At 43.6% G+C, this 21,158-nt stretch overlaps 1 protein-coding gene across 3 annotated transcripts in view; it reads left to right on the top strand.

The window, feature by feature from the left end:
* Nucleotides 1-21,158, top strand: part of dlg2 (discs, large homolog 2 (Drosophila)) — a 1,345,388-nt gene that overhangs the window by 697,646 nt on the left and 626,584 nt on the right. For all 3 annotated transcript variants that reach the window (XM_068033932.1, XM_068033931.1, XM_068033933.1), the window contains 2 exons: nucleotides 7,563-7,687; nucleotides 20,021-20,190. In XM_068033932.1, the coding sequence (XP_067890033.1) occupies nucleotides 7,563-7,687; nucleotides 20,021-20,190 (295 nt within the window). The remainder of the gene's footprint in view (nucleotides 1-7,562; nucleotides 7,688-20,020; nucleotides 20,191-21,158) is intronic.

Below are 21,158 nucleotides of genomic sequence, written 5' to 3'. Positions count from 1 at the left end.
CAGCCAGTCCATGCTGAGGCACCACTGAGGCATCATCAGATAGATATTCATGGCAGGAATGCTTGGGATGCCCTCATCCATGCTAGATTCACATGAGAGGACCCCTTCTGCATCTCAGGATTTCCATCCTACCTCTTTCACCAACACCAGTTCTCCCCATCATGCCTATGACAGAGGCATCACCCGTCCAGCACCTAAACTTAGTCCCTCCATGGCATTCATAGTGCTCGTACCCATGTGTTTGAAATGCATCACCATAAACCACATCACACTTATGAGGTCACCAACGTATGATCCTTCATTCAATTACAACATATTGTATATACAAATCAATACATGAAGCCACCCAAATGGGACTCCTATTGATCCTGATGCAATTTCTCTGCTATTTTACACAAGCTTCTACATGGTGCTCGCCCTGTGGCTAAGGCCAACATGGAAGCAGCCTGCTTTTGCATGTGCACTGTCAAAGGAGATGCTCATGACTTCCATTCCCTGGATTGGGGTGCCCATGAAGGCCCTGTCACTGACCTCCTCCCTTGCATCTGTGCAGGGGCAGTCTTGGTCATGGGGCCAGGAAGTTGAATGTGTGTCTCTGTCAGAGGGGCGGGCCGCTGGGTGCCTTGAGTTTGCACCCCATCACCAAAATGTGTGCCTACCTCAGCCTTTTCAGGGCACACCTGCATTTGGCTGCTATTCAGGAGCGTGAGAGCACCTGGCTGCGCTTCCATGCTTCTATGTGCCATCACTACAATGAAACGATCTATACTCCTGAACATTGCTGACACATTATGGAGGTTACTTTGCTGCTCCTGCATCCACTCGTTGGCCTGGCATATATGAGTCTTTCTGAGGGTGGCCACTCTTTCAATGGAGCTACTCATACACTCATTCGACTGAGAGATGGTGGCACTCATGACATGGATGGACTCCTCTGTCTGCTGCCCAAGGGTGTGCACAGCCTTAGGGAACTCTGCCAGTTATCCACAAATCTCCCTTTGCTGCTCTATAAGCACCCGCTTTGTGCATGACCCCCCCCCCCCCCCCCCACCCCACCCCGAGCATCTGGAGCAAGCTGAGCTTGGCAGGTGCTGTCCCCACCCTCCAATGGGGACTGCCCACAGACTCATTGCTTCTGTCACCTGCTCACATGTGACGTGCTCCTCAACTTGTGCCAAACATTCTACTCCTGCCTGAGGACTCACCGAGGTGCCTGTATCTGCACTGGTGGAGGGTGCGATTGAGTCCTATGACTATGCATCTTCAAAGTGCCGTCACCCCGAGGTCTGCACTGCCTCGTCAGGTGCCTCCTGTTCTTCTTCCAGCATTGGCCCTTTGTGTAAAGGATGCACTCTATAAGAAGGATGCACCATCCATGGCTAACTAAGGAAATTAAGGATGGTATCAAATTGAAAGTAGGCCAGAAGATTGGGAAAATTTTAGAACCCATCAAAGGATGGCTAAAAAATAGGGAGGAATTAGAGTATGAGAGTAAACTAGCAAGAAATATAAAAACAGACAGTAAAAGCTTCTACAAATATATAAAAAGGAAAAGAGTAGCTAAAGTAAGCATTGGTCCCTTAGAGGATGAGACTGGGGAATTAATAATGGGAAACAAGGAAATGGCAAAGACTTTGAACAAGTATTTTGTATCTGTCTTCACAGTAGAAGATATTAAAAGCATTCCAGTAATTGTAGAAAATCATGGGGCAAAAGAGAGGAGGAACTGAAAACAATAGTTATCACTGAAGAAAAGGTACAAGGAAAACTAATGGGACGATGGATGACAAGCCCCTTGGATCGGATGGCCTGCATCTTAGGGTCTTAAAAGAAGTGGCTGCAGAGATTGTGAATGCATTGGTTGTAATCTTCCAAAATTCCCTAGATTCTGTAAAGGTCCCAGCAGATTGGAAAACTGAAAATGTAACACCCCTGTTCAAGAAAGGAGAGAGACAGAAAGCAAGAAACTATAGGCCAATTAGCCTAACATCTGTCACTGTGAAAATGTGGAATCCATTATTACGGAAGTTATAGCAGGACATTTGTTTTTGTAGCTATAGTTCCAAAGGACCATAGGCATCTCCCTCCATTAGAGGGAGAAACACACAGTTGGTAATGTATAGCTTGAGGGGCACCACTCCACAAGCATGGGGCAAGGCCAGGAAGCAGGCTTCCGTGAACTACCATAGCGACTGCAGGGTTTGACCCCGCACTGTTGATATTTTTCTGCATTATATGGTAGCCATCTAGCCACCCGAGCTAACTGATGCAGGGCATTTAGAAAATCAAATGCAGTCAAGCAGAGTCAACATAGTTTTATGAAAGGGAAATCATGTTTGACAAATTATTAGAGTTCTTTGAGGATGTAATGAGCAGGGTGGATAAAGGGGAACCTGTAGATGTAGTGTATTTGGATTTCCAAAAGGCATTCGATAAGGTGTCACATAAAAGGTTACTACACAAAATTAGAGCTCATGGTGTTGGGGGGGAACATATTAGCATAGATAGAGGATTGGCTAACTAACAGGGAACAGAGAGTTAGGATAAGTGGAGCAACTTCAGGTTGGCAAACAGTAACTAGTAGAGTGCCACAGGATGAGTGCTGGGGCCTCAACTATTTGCAATCTATATTAATGACTTGGATGAAGCTACCGAGTGTAATATAGCCAAATTTGCTGATGATACACAGAGAGGTGGGAAAGCAAGTTGTGAGGAGGACATAAAGTATCTTCAAAGCGATATAGATAGGTTAAGTGAGTGGGCAAAAATTTGGCAGATGGAGTACAATGTGGGAAAATGTGGGCTTATCCAATTTGGCAGGAAGAATAGAAAAGCAGAATATTATTTACATGGAGAGAGACTGCAGAATGCTGCGGTACAGAGGTATCTGGGTGTCACTGTACATGAATCACAAAAAGTTAGCATGCAGGTACATTAGGAAGGCAAATGGAATGTTGGCATTATTGCAAGAAGGATGGAGTATAAAAGTAGGGATGTCTTGCTACAACTGTACAGGGCATTGGTGAGACTGCACGTAGAGTACTGTGTACAGTTTTGGTCTCCATTTAAAGGAGGGATATACTTGCATTGGAAGCAGTTCAGAGAAGGTTCACTAGGCTAATTTCTGGGATGAAGGGATGGTCTTATGAGGAAAGGTTGGGCCTATACTCACAGGAGTTTAGAAGAATTTAGAGGTGATCTTAAACATATAAGATTCTGAGGGCATTTGAGAGAGTAAATGCTGAGAGGATGTTTCCCCTAGTTGGAAATCCAGAACTAGGGGGCACAGTTTAAAAATGAGGGGTCTCTCATTTAAGATGGAGATGAGGAGAAATTTCTTCTCTCAGAGGGTCATTAATCTTTGGAATTATTTTCATCAGAGAGTAGTGGAAGCTGTGTCATTGAATATATTCAAGGCTGAGTTAGATTTTTGATCTACAAGGGAGTCAAGGGTTATGGGGAGAACGTTTGGAAAGTGAAGTTCAAGCTACAGTCAGATCAGACATGATTTTATTGAGGTGGAGCAGGCTCAAGGGGCCAAATGGCCTACTTCGGCTCCTATTTTGTATGATCTTATTTAAAACAATTAACGAAGGTAGCATCTCTCAGTGGCTGCTTATGAACCGTTCACACAACTTTACAAATATGGACATGTGGATATAGCTACATAGAAGCGCTATCAGCTCCAAGACAGTGCCATGTGTCATGCGTTATGTGTTCATCCTCTCTCAGGCGAAACCCTAGCTAGCCCTCGGCTACGGCATGCCCTGCTGACACTCTTCCAAGCACCAAGGCCTCCATTTCAATTGATGTCAGCACTGATATGATGGCCACTCCACCCTGTTCCGCCTCCTCTCCCAGGCATTGTGCGCTCTCTTTTCCTGCAAGGTAAAGGACAGGAGTGTCATTAATGCAAGAGTTCCCATCTGCAAGAAAGAGGGCATTGTGCCATTTAAGACCTCTCATATTATTCATGCCATGGTTCCATTCACACGTCTTCCATGAGTGGCCGTGATGCTAGCACATCCTTTGGTCATGGAACGGACCAGTGTGCACAAATTTCAGTATTGCTGGGACTTGTTATAGCTGAAGCATTGCAGTGCAGAGGCCAGCTGCGCGCACCAAGCCTTCATGTATGCCACCAGTGGCCCTCTTGCCACTCAGCTTTCCAGACCTCAGCAGGTCATTGAATCGCTTCCAGCACTGAATCCAAGTCCTCCTTACAACACTGTGGCTGGACACCTCCTGCACCACCTTCTGCTGTGTCACTTTGTCATTGCAACTGGCCTTCTCCTTCCATTCTCTGGAAACAATATAAGCCTACGGGGCCTGACCACCTCCAACATGATCTTAAGCAAAGCGTCATTGAATCCTGGCACTGCCCTTTCACACCAGCCCTCCATCCTGATCCTCTCTTACCTTCCTCACAGTCAGCACAGGAATACTGCATGCAGCTACAATTCTGACTGCCAGGCATCTTTTAAATGAGCCACCCAGCTTCCAGCTCCCACCACCGGATCCCACCCACTGTCCCTAATTGGATGGCGAAGATGGAGGCATTAATTGGCTCCCTCCCATAAAATTGTGGCGATTTGCAGATGCCGCATACTGGCGTCGGGACCCAGAAATGGTGCAGACCTGTGATTAAAAACAATGCTGGTAAGATTCCACCCATTATGTTTTCGATTTTGCCAAATGTTGTAAACAGGAACATTTACATCAAGATGCTCTGGTATGAAAATATATCAAATTTAAAGCCAACAACATATCTTAACAATTCAGGCACTTTGGGTTTAAGATATTTTGGGGTGATGTGCACAGTTGGAATATAAAATTTTAGAGTACCTAATATTCTTAATGGAAGTAAACGGCAAAAATAATAGATTCTGCAAGTAATCAATCTTTAATGACATTTTGTTGAGTGGTATGTGCCAGGGATCAGTGCTAGAATCATTACTGCCTCTAACTTACATGCAATGCACATTGGTAAGTGTTTGCAAATGAAAGCAAACTCGGAGAGATAGGGGAATTGGAGTGGGCAATTCAAAAAAATTGCAACATTGTGTTGGATAGAGTATGTAAGTGGGCAAAATAATGGCAGGTGAAATTGAATAAAGATAAATGTAAAGTATGGCATATAGAGAATAAAAACGGGAGGCATGTGCAAAATCATGAATGGTGTTGGAATGGCTCAGGATTAAGTTGAAAGAGACTTAGGACTCTTAGCATACTTGTATACTGTACTTAATATACTTGATGCTCAACATGCTCAAACAATGCAGAACAGCAGTCAACAAAGGCAATTGAGTGTTAAACTATATAGCCAAAAAGTAGAATACAAATCAAAGGAAGTTGTGATCAAGCTGTATAGTGCTCTGGTCAGAACATACTTTCAGTATCATGTTCAGTTCTGATCAAGACACACTGGAGATACTTAAGTTTTGGAGGTACTACAGCGAAGACCCGCAAAGCTGAACCCCAGATTTAGAGCCTTGAATTATGAGAAAAGACTAGAAAAACTTGGGCTTTTCAGCCCTGATAGGCGGCCTCTGACAGATGATCTTATAGAGGTCTATAAGATTGTAAATAGTACGGAAAAAGTAAAACCAAAAAAATTACTTAGTTAACTTGTGCGATTAGGACAAAGGGCCATAGGTTCAAACTAGTAAAGGGCATAATTAGGAGTGATATCAGTGAATCATTCTTCACACAAAGAGTGATCTGTTTACTCGTGGTAGTAGATAACAGGTCTTGAAAACAGTTAAGAATCACTTGGATAAAAGCAAAATACTGCGGATGCTGGAAATCTGAAATAAAAACAAGAAATGCTGGAAATACTCAGCAGGTCTGGCAGCATCTGTGGAAAGAGATGCAGAGTTATCGTTTCGGGTCAGTGACCCTTCTTCGGAACAGAATCAATTGGAAGCTGCAGTTGCGGGGATTTTAAGATCACCAAATGGCTTTTGTCATCGTGAACTGTCTTGTGATTTTTGTAATCTAATGATGTACTGGAATCCTTCAAAAAATTGTTTGTTATGTTTGTATCAATGTTAATTTGATAAGAGAATATTCATTAAAAAAAAGTCCTGTATTTCCTATTCAATTCAGTGTAACAATATTTTTGACCTAACATTTTTTGCTTTGGGTTAATCTCAGTCCCAGAATGTTTCCAAGTTGTTTCTTTGTGTTGCTTATCATAATTATTTCAAATGGGCTTCAGGTATACCAACAATAAAAACTAATCTGATATATTTTAAAGATAACACTTTATTTACCGAACTACAGTGGAGAAATACAGTCCCCGTCATTTACATCATCCTTGCTTATGGATAGCCGCCTATATTGGGCAAATGGCACTAACCATTTGGCACCAGCATATGCTTTCATTACGAAGCCATCACTTAATATATATTGAGTGTGTTGACTATTTGGGCAGTACAGTATTGACAGGCTTTTTAAAAAGCCAATTTTTTATAGCTGCATCCAATCAACATTGCACTTTGCAATACAAACAAGCAGATGTTAGAACCAGAGACATAAATAGAACTAAGGTACTGTAGCAGAAGTTGAGCTGATCTCACGTTAAACCTATCAGCTTATTGAAGCTGCCCGAAGTCTCCACTTTTATAGTTGTTAAAAGTGTGAGCAGCTGATAGAGGCTTCAGGCAGCTTCAGTTTTTCATACTGTAAACTATAGAAGGCAGTCAGAAAGGGCAATCAGAAAGTGCAGTTCCACTGCCTTCAGACATACCCCTAATCCATGCGCTGGATTTTATCGGCCCTGTAGGGATGGGCAGGGAGGTGGGGGCTGGAGTGACATTGCCTTTCCGCACCAGAGGTCAGATGAGGCCAACTTAAGGGCCTCTTCCCACCGCTGCTGGCATTTTACCAGTGGCAGGGGGGTTGGTGGGAGCCTCTGCTACTTGGGGAGGCCACCCAGTAAAAGCTGGTGGATGTAGGGGGGCTCCTGATCATGCACTCTTTGACCCAAGATGCAGCTCTTGGTGCATCTTGGCGGCATCCCCGATAGCAGGCAGTTAATTGACTGCCCGCTGTTGAATTTGGTCAGAGGTTCGATAAATGGCTGAGGCGCGGTCATCTCCCCCCACCCCCTGACTTCTGGACCATCGTATGTCCCCGCCGCCGAAATAAAATCCGGCCCCATGTCTATGAGAGCTCCTGTGACAAGTGTGAGTTCATTTTGCCAACATGTTGAGCACCATGTCTGTAATAAAAAAAATCTTTTTAAATTTCTTGGTTACATTGTCTTCCAAACATAGCAGGCAAATCGCTATGACACCAACCCGCCCACCATAAGTGGTGGGGAATGTACTGACTTTGAAAGCTTTAAGCTTTGAAGATTCCATAATGCCTTGTGAGGCTGTTAGATAGTTAGACACAGGAGAACAGAGTATGAGAGAGCAATTGTAATAAATTTGCCTTGTAGACTCCACAACATGTCCTTTTTGAAGCATGTAACCTTGTTATAGATAGATTTTCCACTCTGAATTTTTGTCAATAAAAGTGATTAAATTAAATTCTATTATTTCCTTGTCTGACAGGGTAATTCTGGCCTGGGATTCAGTATTGCTGGAGGCATAGATAATCCTCATATTGGAGATGACCCTGGAATATTTATTACTAAAATTATCCCTGGTGGAGCAGCAGCTGAAGATGGACGACTCAGGTAAATGATTTGGGTCGTTATTTTTTAATTCATGTAATTGTGTTTGAACAATGCAGAACAACATGTAGTTTGCAGGCAAAAACAGAAAATGCTGGAATTGCACAGCAGGTCATCAGCATCTATAAAGAGAATAGAGAGTTTAATGTTTTATATGGAGATCCTTTGTCAAAACTGGAACATACGTAAGCCTCATCAGCACTGAACAAAAGAAAAGAAGGGATAAAAGGAAAACAGAAGTCAAAAATCAGAATGCTGACTCCCATCATAGAGAATAATGAATAAGTTTAGTTACCAGCAAATAGACTGGCCCCAGCGACCCTGCCTCACTTACCTCATTTCTGGGTCACCAGTGCTGAGCCTGCAGCCAGGCCTCCTGGAGTAACGGCAGTGGCCATGGCACCCAGTGGTGCTAATGATACCACTGAGCTGCCGGTCTTCTGATTGGCTGGCTGCTCTTGGAGGTGGGAGCCCCATCTTTGAAGGGAAGGGGATCCCGCTACCAGGCACTTAAGTGCCTGAGGACCATGAATTGCAGTGGGGTGGGGGGGCGCTCCGAAAGGCTGGGGCGGGGTTCCCCTTGCCTTTTCGACCCAGGGGCAGGCGCACCGCCAGCATGACTAACTCCAACCCATAGAGTCACAACAGCACAGAAGGAGGCCATTCAGCCCATTGAGTCCATGCCAGCTCTTTGTAGAGCAATCCAGTCAATCCCATCCCCTTGTTCTATCTCTGAAAACCTGCAAGTTTATTTCTCTGAATTGCCCATCCAATTTCTCTTTGAAATGATTGATTGTCTCAGCTTCCACCACCCTCATAAGCAGTGAGTTCCAGGTCATTACGTGTCGCTGTGTAAAAAGTTCTTACTTACATTCCCCCTGCATCTCTTGCCCAAAACCTTAAATCTGTGTCCCCTAGTCCTTGTACCATCAGCTAATGGGAACAGTTTTTCTTTGTCTACCTTATCTAAACCTGTCATAATCTTATACACACACCTCTATCAGATCTTCATTCTCTCTTTTGCTCCAAGGAGAACAACCCCAGCTTCTCTAACCTAACTTTGTAGTTAAAATCCCTCAGCCCTGGAACCATTCTGGTAAATCTTCTCTGCACACTCTCAAGAACCCTCACATCATTCCTGAAGTTTGGTGACCAGAGCTGGACACAATACTCTAGTTGTGGCCTAACCAGAGCTTTATAAAAGTTCAGCATTGTGACCTTCCATTTGTATTTAATACCTCTATTTATGAAGCCCAAGATCCCATATGCTTTGCTAACTACTTTCTCAATATGTCCTGCCACCTTCAAAGATCTATACACATGAACCACCAAGTCCCTCTTCAGAACTGTGCCATTAAGTATATATTGTCTCTCCCTATCCCTTCTACCAAGATGAATCATAGAAACATAGAAAATAGGAGCAGGAGTAGGCCATTCGGCCCTTTGAGCCTGCTCCGCCATTCATTATGATCATGGCTGATCATCCAACTCAGTAACCTGTTCCCGCTTTCGTCCCATACCCTTTGATCCTTTTAGACCCAAGAGCTATATCTAACAGCTATATCTAAGAGCTATATCTCACACTTCTCTGTAACAATTTTCATCTGACACTTATTTTCCCTTTCTGCTAGCCTATCTATGTCCTGTTGCAGTCAATTGGTATCATGCTCAGTGTCTGCCACACTTCCAAGATTGGTACCATTGGCAAATGTTGAAATTTTACTCTGTATTCCAATATCCAAGTCATTTATATGTATAAAAACACAGTGGCCCTAGCACTGATCCTGAGGGAACACCACTGTCTACCATCCTCCAGTCAGAAAAACAACCAGTTATCACGACTCGCTGTTTTCTGTCCTTAAGCCAATTTTTTATCCAAACTGACACTGACCCTCCTATTCCATGAGCCTCAATTTTGTTAACCAACCTTTTATGTGGTACTTTTCAAATGCTTTCTTAAAATCTATGCAGACGATATCCACCGCATTCCCCTTCTCTGTTACTTCATCAAAAATGTTAGATTAGTCAAACACAGTCTGCCTTTTACAAATCCGTGCTGGCTCTCCTTAATTAACTCAAACCTCTCCAAGTGCTTGTTGATTTTTTTTCCTGATTATTGTTTCTAAAACCTTACCCACCATTGATGTAAAAATTGACTGGCCTGCAGTTACTAGGAATGTTCTTATACTCTTGCTTGAATAACATTTGCTACTTTCCAATCCTCTGGCATTTCTCCACATCTAGGGAAGTTTGGAAGATTATGCAAGCTCTTCCCCCATCTCTAACCCTGCTTCCTTTAACAACATGGGATTCCAGCCATCCAGATCAGGTGCCTTAACCATCTAAGCATAGCCAGCCTTTCCAGTACTTCCTGCCGAGCAATTTTCACCCCATCCATTGCCTCTCCATTTCTACCGATGTTTTATCAGCATCCTCTTCCTTAGTAAGCACAGATATAAAGTACTCAAGTATTCTAGCCTCTAAGCATGTATCACCCTCTTTGTCCCTAATAGCACTCACCCTGCCTCTTACTATCCACTTACTATTTACATGCTGGTAGAAGATTTTTGGGATCCCTTTTATGTTAACTCTCATTCTATTCTCAAATTCTCTTTTTGCCAGTCTAACTTTCCTCTTCACTTCCCCCTCTCAACTTATTGTATTTGGCCTGGTTCTCGCTTGAAGAATTCATCTGACATGCATCATACACCCACTTTTTTGTATCATATTCTGTATCTCCCTTTTCATCCAAGGAACCTTTGCTTTGTTTCCCCTACCTTTCTTCCTTGTTGGAACGTACCTAGCCTGTACCTGAAGCATCTCTTCCTTAAAGATCACCCATTGTTCTGTGACAGTTTTTTCTGTTTGTCTTTGGTTCCATTTTACCTTGGCTAGAATCCCGCTCATCCCATTGAATTTAACCCTTTTCCAATTTAGAAATTCTACTTCAAATTGTTCCTTGCTCTTCTCCATTAATAATCTGAACCTTATGATACGATGATGACTCTTACCCTTGTGTTCTCCCACACTCTTGGTTCACTTGGCCCACTTCATTTCCCAGCACCAGATCCAGCACTGCTTTCTTTCTTGATTGACCGAGAACATATTGCAGAAGGAAGTTCTCCTGAACATATTTCAGAAACTCCTCCACCTCTTTACCCTCTTTTCTAACATTATCCCAATTGACATTTGGGAAATTAAAGTCCCCCATTATCACCAGTCTATCGTTCTTATGCATCTCTTTGATTTCTCTGCAGATTTGTTCTTCTATCTCTCGCAATATTTGGAGGCCCGTAGAATACCCGCTGTAGCATTATTGTACACTTCTTGTTTCGCAACTCCAACCAATAGATTCTGTCCTTGCCCCCTCAAGGACATTCCCTCTTTCCAACACTACAGTGTCTTCCCTAATCAGTACTTCCACCCCACCTCCCTTTTTTCCTTCCCTATCTTTTCAGACCATTTTTTTCCTTGAATATTAAACACCCAGACCCCACCATTTTTAAGCAACTTTTCTGTTATTGCCTTACATCATATTTCCACACAGCTATTTGTGCTTGTAACTCACCAATCTTATGCTTTTACATGCATGCATTCTATACGTGTCTTTGTATTCCTTGTAGTCCTTCCTACCCTTTTTTAAAAATTCATTCATGGGATGTGGACGTCGCTGGCTAGACCAGCATTTATTGCTCTTCCCCAATTTGCCCTTGAGAAAGTGGTGGTGAGCTGCCTTCTTGAACTGTTCCAATTCTTGAGGTGTAGGTACACCAACAGAGCTGTTAGGAAGGGAGTTCCAGGATTTTGACCAAAGATCCAGTGAAATAGTTTCAAGTCAGGATGGTGTGTGGCTTGGAGGGGAACGTGCAGGTGGTGGTGTTCCCATGCATCTGCTGTCCTTGTCCTTCTAGGTGGTAGAGGTTACAGGTTTGGAAGGTACTTTAGAAGGAGCCTTGGTACATTGCTGCAGTACATCTTTTAGATGGTACACACTGCTGCCACTGTGTGTCTGTGGTGAAGGAGTGAATGTTGAATGTGGTGAACGGGGTGCCAATCAAGGGGCTGCTTTGTCCTGGATGGTGTCAAGCTTCTTGAATCTTTTTGGAGCTGCACCCATCCAAGCAAGTGAAGAGTATTCCATCAGACTCCTGCCTTGTGCCTGGTAGATGGTGGACAGGCATTGGGGAGACAGGAGATGAGTTACTCGCCCCAGAATTCCAAGCCTCTGACCTGTTCCTGGAGCCACAGCATTTATGTGGCTGGTCCAGTTCAGTTTCTGGTCAATGGTAACTCCCAGGATGTTGATAGTTGGGGGGGGCGGGTTCATTGGTAATACCATTGGACTTCAAGGGGCGATGGTTAGATTCTCTCCTGTTTGAGATGGCCAATGCCTGGCACTTGTGCGGCACGGTCTTACGTTGTTCCAGCATTTAAGTGGCCGGCGCCGGGATCCCCGTCCCTTTAAAGAGCAGGCAGCCAATCACAGGGAGCGTTGGTCACTGCCAGTAATGCAGAGGCCTTAGACCCAGGCCCAGTGCTGGAGATCAGGACCTCAGGTAAGTGAGGCGGGGTCACCGGGGCCAGTCCAGAAGGCCCTGGCGTTGGGTGAAGGGGGAGGTAGGAGGGTGGGCTTTAAGTGCAGGGGGAGGGTGTCCTGGGAGGTGGACTTTTTCCCAGCGGGGGTTCTTCATGGGCCACATGTTTCCCACAGAGGAGGCCCCCCCCCCAACAAGGCCCCAGGATAGTGCCTCGTATTACTGTGCAACCCTGCATGGCAGAGGCATCTCCCACTGCTGGTTAAATCTCAACGGTGGGGAGGAAGAGACCCTTACTTGGTCCTCTGCGTCCCCCACTCCCGCCTTCTGTTGCAATCCTATGGGCCCCCCGCCTTCGATCCCGTCTCAGGAGGGCGCATAAAATCCAGCCCTATGACCTTCAAGGTCCTACTTTTTAACTTCCTTCCTAGCTCCTGAAAGCCTGACCTAAAACCTCAATACCTGCCCTCTTTATGTCATTGGTACCGACGTGTACCATAACTTCTGGCTCACTCCCTTCCCCCTGCAGAAGATTCTGCACTCTCTCCGTGATGTTCTTTACCCTGGCACCAGGAAGGGAACACACCGTGCGGGACTCATGATGATGGTAATAGAAAGGCCTGTCCATCTCTCTAACTATGCAATCTCCTATAACGACTACATTTCTATGCTTTGCTGTTCCCCCCGTGCAGTCCCTTGCCAATTGGTGCCGTGGTCTGGACTGCACTCCTTCAAGGTGTTGTCACTCCCAGCAGTCTCCAATGTTGAGTACTGGTTTGAGAGTGGCACACAGCCCAAAGTCTCCTGCAGTTCCTGCCTCTTCCTACTCTTCCGATGACCATCCATTTACTATCCTGAACTCTCACTGCCTATGGGGGTGACTACCTCCTAAAACGTATGATCCAAGAAACTCTCAGACTTCCTGATACTCTGCAGTGACTCCAGCTTTCCCTCAAGTTTGGAAACACTGAGTTCGTCTCGGCAACAATTCATTCTTGAGTGGCAGTGTTTGTGAGATGTCCTGTAAATAAATATTTTTTAAGATATTTGAATACAAAGACTGTTTGCATGTTATTTAAAAAATCAAGTTGGAATTTGTGAACTAAATGATGGATGATAATACTTATTTTTCTCTTGCACTTCATCCATGAGATGCATCTATTATCTACACTCCTGAGCACTTCGTAAATCTGGCACAAACTAAAGATGTTAGAGTGCAAATGTTCTCACTCAGTGGCTCAGAGAGCTTTTACATGTAGTCGTTTACACAAACTGGGAAAATCTGTGCTTTGTTAGTTGATTTAAGCTGGTTTGGTGTTAGGAATGCTACAACTGGTCTCAGTACCCTTGAGTTAGGTCAAATCATCCAGTGTCCTATTCTGGGACAGGGGATGTCAGATGAGAACAGGATTGAGCTTTACTGTAAATTCTCATTACCCCAGAGGCTATTACTGACAAATAGGGTGGGTTCAGGTCATAGAAGGATTCGAAGGTGGTGCAAAGATTTTTCGATTAATTTATTGGGATAAAGAGAGCCACACGGCAAGGACAGGGGTGATGGGAATTTGGAATTTTGGGCTTGATTTTATTAGCCCTCTAGAGACAGGCTGGGAGGTGAGGAGGGTCATAAAATGGTGAGGGAAGGTGGGGAAGGTGTCATCTTCCCGATGCCATGGAATTTTACCAGGATGGGGACGGTCGAGGGATGGGCTTCTTGCCCAAAGGCCAACTGAGGCCTTGAAGTGGCCAATGAAGGGCCACTTAAGGGCCTTTTCCCGCTGCATCTGGGGTCGGGGAAGTGGCGGGGTGGGGGGGGTGGCCTCCGCTATTTTGGGAGGCCGCCAAGTAAGCTTCCCTGCGGGCTGGTGGGGGCCCTCCTGACCCTGTGGTCCACGGAGGGCCCCCCCAGCGGCATGGGCCCCCTAGCTGAAAGACTCTCCCCTGCCTTCAGTAAAGGCCCTCAACCAGCTCACCGGGGTCAGCTTGAGTGGCCCCAGTCAACTCAATCTCACTCACCTGTCTTCTGGCGCCTCCTCTATGGCTGCTGCTCCTGGCCTCCTGCAGTACTAGCAGTGGCCACTACTCTTGGTTGAGCTGCTGAACTGCCGGCACTGTGATTGGCCAGCAGCTCCTGGGGCAAGGTCTTGTCTCTTGTAGGGGATGGCATCCCCGATGGTGGACAATTAATTGCCTGCTCACCATTAAAATCGGCCAGAGGTCCGATATATAGTTGAGGTAGGGTTGCGCTCCCAGGCCTTCTGGTCTGTTGTTAGGACCCCCACCACAAAAATAAAATCCAACCCTTTTGTGCCTGTGTATACCTGGGCACTCTGAGTGAATTGTATTTTATGCAGGATGGAACCAGTGGGGCCAGCAAAGATGGCATTTAAGACGTTTGGTATTGACATACAAAAGATGCAAATAAGAATTTTGACAGCAGGGGAGGAGGAGAAAGAAGGAGGCAAAAGGAGCTTCTTTAAAAGTAGGATGAAATAATCAGGTGGATGCTTTTAAGAAGGCAACTGAACTCTTCCATATGTGGCGATTGCTATTAATAATTTTGAATTTCTTACAGTAATGGTATAATGAAAATAAAACAAGTAAGGACAGACATGGAAATCTGATTTAGTTGAAGTTTAACTTACTTGTTGGCCACTTAAATTAATTTTCTTTGGATAGAATGATTGCTGTCTTAAATATTATAGCAATTGGCCATCAATATGTCAGGAGAAGCAGAGTGGTAGATTGATACAGTGTTTGTGTTTTGGTGTTAACGAAACAGTTAAATAGCCTTAAAGCTAAAAAGAATCTATAAATACATTTTATCGATTAATTAATACAGACTAAGATATGGCAGAGCAGGTTGTGTGTCTGGGGGTTTGTGAACAGCGAAACTGTCCCAAGTGGACACATTTGCAATAGATGTCTCTGCCTCAAATCTCTCAGGCTCAGAGTCATTGAGCTGGACTGCGATTTGGAGAGACTGCAACGCATAGGGAGGGGGGAGTATCTGGACAGTTTGGTCAGACCGCAGTAACATCTTGTAGAGAGGTGCAGGATCAAAAGGAGGTTGGTGTGACTGATAGAGTACAGAGTAAGGGGAGCCCAGGTAAGGTAGAGAACAAGGATCTGCAGAAACTGATCCTATCCAACAGGTGAAATGTACTTGCTATCTGTGGGGATAAGGATGAAGACTGTCAGAAGGACAGCCAGAATGAGGACAATGACACCTTGGAGCAGGTGGCTGTCCAAAGGGAGGAGGAGTGGAAACATAATGTGGCAATTGTGGAGGTTTAATAATGAGGTGGAATGATAGTATTCTTTATAAGCAGGATCAAGATGCCCACATGGTATTTTGTCTACCTGGTGCCAGGGTGAGGCACATCTCAAACTGGCTTGAAAGGATATTTGAGAGGGAGGGGAGGACTCAGTCATTGTGTCCATATTGGCCAACAACTTAGGAAAGAGTAGGTAATGCTACTGTTCAGACAGTATCAAGAGCTTGGAACTAAATTTTTAAAAAATGAACTCAAGGATTATAATCTCTGAATTATTACCTGAGCCAGATGCAAATTGGCATAAGGATAAGCCAGTCAGTTGTATCAAACCACTACAAAAAAGTCACATAAGAATAAAACCAGACAGACCACCCGACATCAACTTAGGCAAACCCTGCCCAGTTAACCCTGCAAATTCCTCCTCCCTAACATCTGGGGACTTGTTCCAAAATTTGGGAGAACTGTCCCACAAGCTTATCAAGCAACAAGCCTGACATAGTCATTCTCACAGAATCATACCTTACAGCCACTGTCCCAGGCTCCTTCATCAGCATCTCTGGGTATGTCTGCAGGACAGTCCCACAAGAAGGTGGTGACACAGTGGTATACAGTCAGGAGGGAGTGGCCCCGGACATTCTCAACATTGACTTGGGACCCCTTGAAGTCTCATGGCATCAGGTCAAAAATGGGCTCAGAAATCTGCTGACTACCACCTACTGCCCTCCCTCAACTGATGTATAGTGCTCCTCAATATTGAACACCACTTGGAAGAAGCACTGAGGGTAGCAAGGGCACAGAATGTACTCTGGTGGGGGACTTCAATGTCTATCAGCAACAGTGGCTCAGTAGCACCACTACTGACTGAGTTGGCCAGGTGCTAAAAGGCATGTCAACCTGACAGGGCCTGTGATAGGTGGTGAGGGAAAAATGTACTTGACCTTGTTCTGATCAATCTACCTGTCGCATGTGCATCTGTCCAGGACAGTATTGGTAGGAGTGGCCATCGCACAGACCTGTCTTTACACTGAGGACACCATTCATCATGTTGTGTGGCACTACCACTATGCTAAATGGGAGAGATTCAGAACAGATCTAGCAGCTCAAAACTGGATATACATGAGTAGCTGTGGGCCATCAACAGCAGCAGAATTGTATTCAACCACAATAGTAACCTTATGGCCCAGCATATCCCTCATTCCATCATCATCAGCAAGCCAGGGGACCAGCTCTGGTTCACTGAGGAGTGTAGGAGAGTATGACAGGAGCAGCACCAGGCATACTTAAAAATGAAGTGCCAACCTGATGAAGCTACAACACAGGACTACATGCATGCTAAACAGCGGACACAGCATGCTATATACACAGCTAAGCAATCCTACAACCAAATGGTCAGATCAAAGCTCTGCGGTCCTGCTGCATCCACTCGTGAATGGTGAATTAAACAACGAACCAGAGGAGAAGGCTTCACAAACATCCCCATCCTCAATGATGGGGGAGCCCAGCACATCAGTGCTGTCCTCTGAGAAAAGATTAATGGCGTTTAGAAGAATGAGAGATGATCTCATTCAAACATACAAAATTCTTACAGGGTTCGACAGGGTTGATACAGGAAGGATGTTTCCCTTGGTTGGGAGTCCGGAACCAGGGGACACAGTCTCAGAATAAGGGCCATTTAGGACTGAGATGAGGAGGAATTTCTTCACTCAGATGGTGATGAATCTTTGGAATTCTCTGTCCAGAGGGCTGTGGAGGCTCACTAGTTGAGTATGTTAAAGACTGAGATCAATAGATTTCTACATATTAAAAACATCGAGGGTTACGGAGATAGTGCAGGAAAATGATCAGCCATGATCTCATTGAATGGTGGAGCAGGCTCAAAGGGATGAATGGCCTACTCCTGCTCCTATTTCTTCTGTTCTTATGTTCTTGCCGTTGCTAAATCCCCCACCATAAAGATTCTGCGGGTTACCATTGACCAGACACTCAACTGGACCAACTACATAAATACTGTTGCTATAAGATCAGGTCAGAGGCTGGGAATTTTGTGGTGAGTAACTCACCTCTTAACTCCCAAAGCCTATCCTCCAGTTGCAAGGCACAAGTCAAGAGTGTGATAGAATGCTGTCCAGTTGCCAGGATCAGTGAGGCTCCAGCAACGCTCAAGAAGGTCAATACCATCTGGGTCAAAGCATCTACTTAATTGACACTCCATCCACCACCTTAAGCATTCACTCCCTGCACCACTGCCACACAGTGGCAGCAGTATGTACCATCAACAAGATAAATTGCAGCACCTCATTTAGGTTCCTTCAACTGCACTTTCCACCTCTGCACCAGAAGAACAAGAGCAGCACCCGCACGGGAACACCACCACCTGCAGGTTCCTCGCCAAGTCACACACCATCCTGACTTGGAGCTATATTTCTGTTCATTCACTGTCGCAGGTTCAAAATCCTGGAACTCCATCCCTAACACACATGGGCTGCTGCACTTCAAGAAGGCAGCTCACCACCACCTTCTCAAGGGTAATTAGGGATGGGTAATAAATGCTGGCCTTGCCAGCAATGCCTACATTCTATCAACAAATGTAAAAAAATTAGTGAAGTGAACATGCAACTGAAGGAATGGTGTGGGAAAGAGCATTTCATGGGACACTGACAACATTTCTGGGAGAGGAAGGAACTGTTCCATTGGGACGAGCTCCACCTGAACTGGACAGGAATCATGCTCCTAGTGGAAAGGATAAATGGGGTAGTCACAAGGACTTTAAACTGGTAAAGTGATGGGAGGGAGGGGGGAAGAGGGCTCATGTGAAAAAGGTAGTATAAAGAAAAATTCTAAAACAAATGTAATGGAAGCGAATAGAGTAATACTCAGAAATTGTGTGTTAGGCATTACAGGTAAAGGGAAAACTAAAAGATGTAAAATAATTAAAGCAGAGAAAAAGAAGAAATGCGGGAGGAAAATGACATTCGAGCAGAAGGACAGGATAGGTTGTGTGGTCCAAATGAGAATTTTTTATATGAACACACAGAGCATAAAGAGTAAGACGAATGAATTGCTGGCCCAAACTGACAATGGCGATATTATAAATGAAAATAAAGAAATGGCAGACATGTTAAATAACTGCTTTGCATTAATAATTACAGTAGAAGAAAGGATGCTGGACTTTCCAAGGAAACTAATTTTAAAAAATTCTTTCATGGGATGTGGGTGTCACTGGTAAGGCCAGCATTTGTTGCCCATTTGCTGTTGACAACTGAGTGGCTTTCTAGGCCATTTCAGAGGGCAGTTAAGAATCAACCACACTGCTGTCAGTGTGGAGTCACATGTAGGTCAGACCAGGTAAGGACAGCATATTTCCTTCCCCAAAGGACATTAGTGAACCAGATGGGTTCTTACAACAATCAATGATAGTTCCATGGCACCATTATTGAGACTAGCTCTCAATTCCAGATTTTTTATTAATTCACTGAATTTAAATTTCACCAGCTGCAATGGTGGGATTTGAACCCATGTACCCAAGATATTAGCCTGGACCTCTGGATTATTAGTTCAGTGACATTACCACTACACCACCGTCTCCCGTCATTGAGCCAGGAGATTGTCTCAGCATCAGGAGACAGAGAGTAAGAATAATGGGCAGGTACTCTAATTGGCAAGATGTGACTGGTGGTGCTCTACAGAGAGCTGTATTGGCGCTTCAACAAACCACAGTATTTATTAACGACTTAGATGATGGAATAGAGAGCCACATATCCAAGTTTGCCGATGACACAAAGATAAACATTGTAAGCAGTGTAGATGGAAGCATAACATTATGAATAAATATTAATAGAATAAGTAAATCGGCAAAACTGTGGTAAATGAATGTCAATATAGGCAAGTGTGAGGTCATCCATTTTGAATCTATAGAGGATAAATCGGAGTACTTTCTTAATGCTGAAAATGTAGAAGCAGTGGAGGTCGGAGGAGACTTAAGGGCCCCTGTGGATAGATGATTAAAATGTCATGAACAGGTACAAAAGAAAAATAAAAAAAGCTAAAGGAATGCATGAATAACAAACTTGTGATTGTATATATCACGATGCCATATATTGTCACAACCCGCTTTCGGAATAAAGGAAACAAACTGCCTTTTCTAGCAAAGTGAAAGTGTGCCAATTTTTTGAATCAAAATCAACCTTTAGTTTTGAGAATTTTAGTGTTGTGTTTCTATTGAATTAAAAAATATTGGTAAATATATTACCTTACAATAAGCATAGGTAACATTAGAGAAAATGACAGAACCATTGTCCAGTAATCTTACAGTATTATTTCTTGTATTTTGCCCAATATCCAATGTAGAAATGGATGTGTGGTAATGCCAAAAGTTAGGCTCTGCTTGACAAAAACATTACTTCATATTATTAAACTATGCTTATTTCTCTCTAGTTATATCTGAGAACACAGATAGTAGATGAAATTAAAACCAGAAAAACAAATATTTTTATGTGAAAATGAATTTGCTTTGTGCTGTTTAGAGTCAATGACTGCATTCTGCGGGTGAATGAATTTGATGTATCTGAAGTGTCTCACAGTGGAGCTGTGGAGGCCTTGAAGGAAGCTGGTTCAATTGTGCAACTGTATGTGCGCAGACGAAGGCCTGTTTTGGAGACTATTACAGAAATAAAGCTCATAAAAGGACCCAAAGGTAATCTTCAGTTAAGCTGAAAAAAAATAGAAAACATGGTTTAAAAATGAAACTTTGAAGTCTCATAAATGGAATGTATTAAAACTTGTTGAATAGTTTAAATTAACTTTTTCTATGTGCATCAAATGTGCCAGAAATGAGTCCTTAAAACATCCTTCTGATGCTTGTATGCTCTATTTTGTGACCTCTAAACCCCAAAAGTTCTTATTGGAATTTTATTGTATTTTTTAAATGAAAACCGCTCCTGAGAGGATGGACTACATCTGTTTTAAACAGCATATTGGAAAGCATTCATGTGCTTGTCAGCCTAATTAGGACCATGCACCTTTTCAGAAATGTAATAAGTGGTTTAGTGTGTCAGATCATGAGTCTGAATGAAATGGCAACTTTGCAATTGCCTATTTACCTGACTGTGACCATAACTGTTACATTATCTGTCACTATAATTCAAAAAATGTGCATTGGCTTGTCATACAGACTGATAAGTGGCATTTATTATCATTACTATCACTATTAAAAGAAATAAAGAAAGAAAATAATCAGGTCTGATAATAAGCACTGAATTTTTATTCATTAACATCCCTCAAATACTGTTAGAATTTTCAGTAACATAAGTACTTTTTGAAGTATTGCAACATATGCTTGTTACACTTGATTTCAATTTTAGCATTATTTTCTTTATGCCAAAATATTTAATATTGTAAAGTATTCCTAATATTTGTGTTTGATACTCTAACACTTTCATGTATTGGGGAATGACAAATATTTATGCCTCACCATTAAATCAGAGAACCTTTGAGATTCAGCAAGATATTTCAGTCTAACTAAATACAGAGTAAAATGTCTCCCCAGTGTGGATCAGAGAAATCATTTCACGTGAACAAATAATATAAGATACATCAGTTTTATGAAGATTAAGTTGAACACCATTGAATCATGGTACAGTTTAGGCTGAATCTCTCAGCAAT

Source organism: Heterodontus francisci, chromosome 6 (genome assembly GCF_036365525.1).
Source record: "Heterodontus francisci isolate sHetFra1 chromosome 6, sHetFra1.hap1, whole genome shotgun sequence".
NCBI classification, from domain to species: domain Eukaryota; kingdom Metazoa; phylum Chordata; class Chondrichthyes; order Heterodontiformes; family Heterodontidae; genus Heterodontus; species Heterodontus francisci.
Note: the sequence above shows the minus strand (reverse complement) of the source record. Positions and strands in the feature narration are given on the sequence as shown.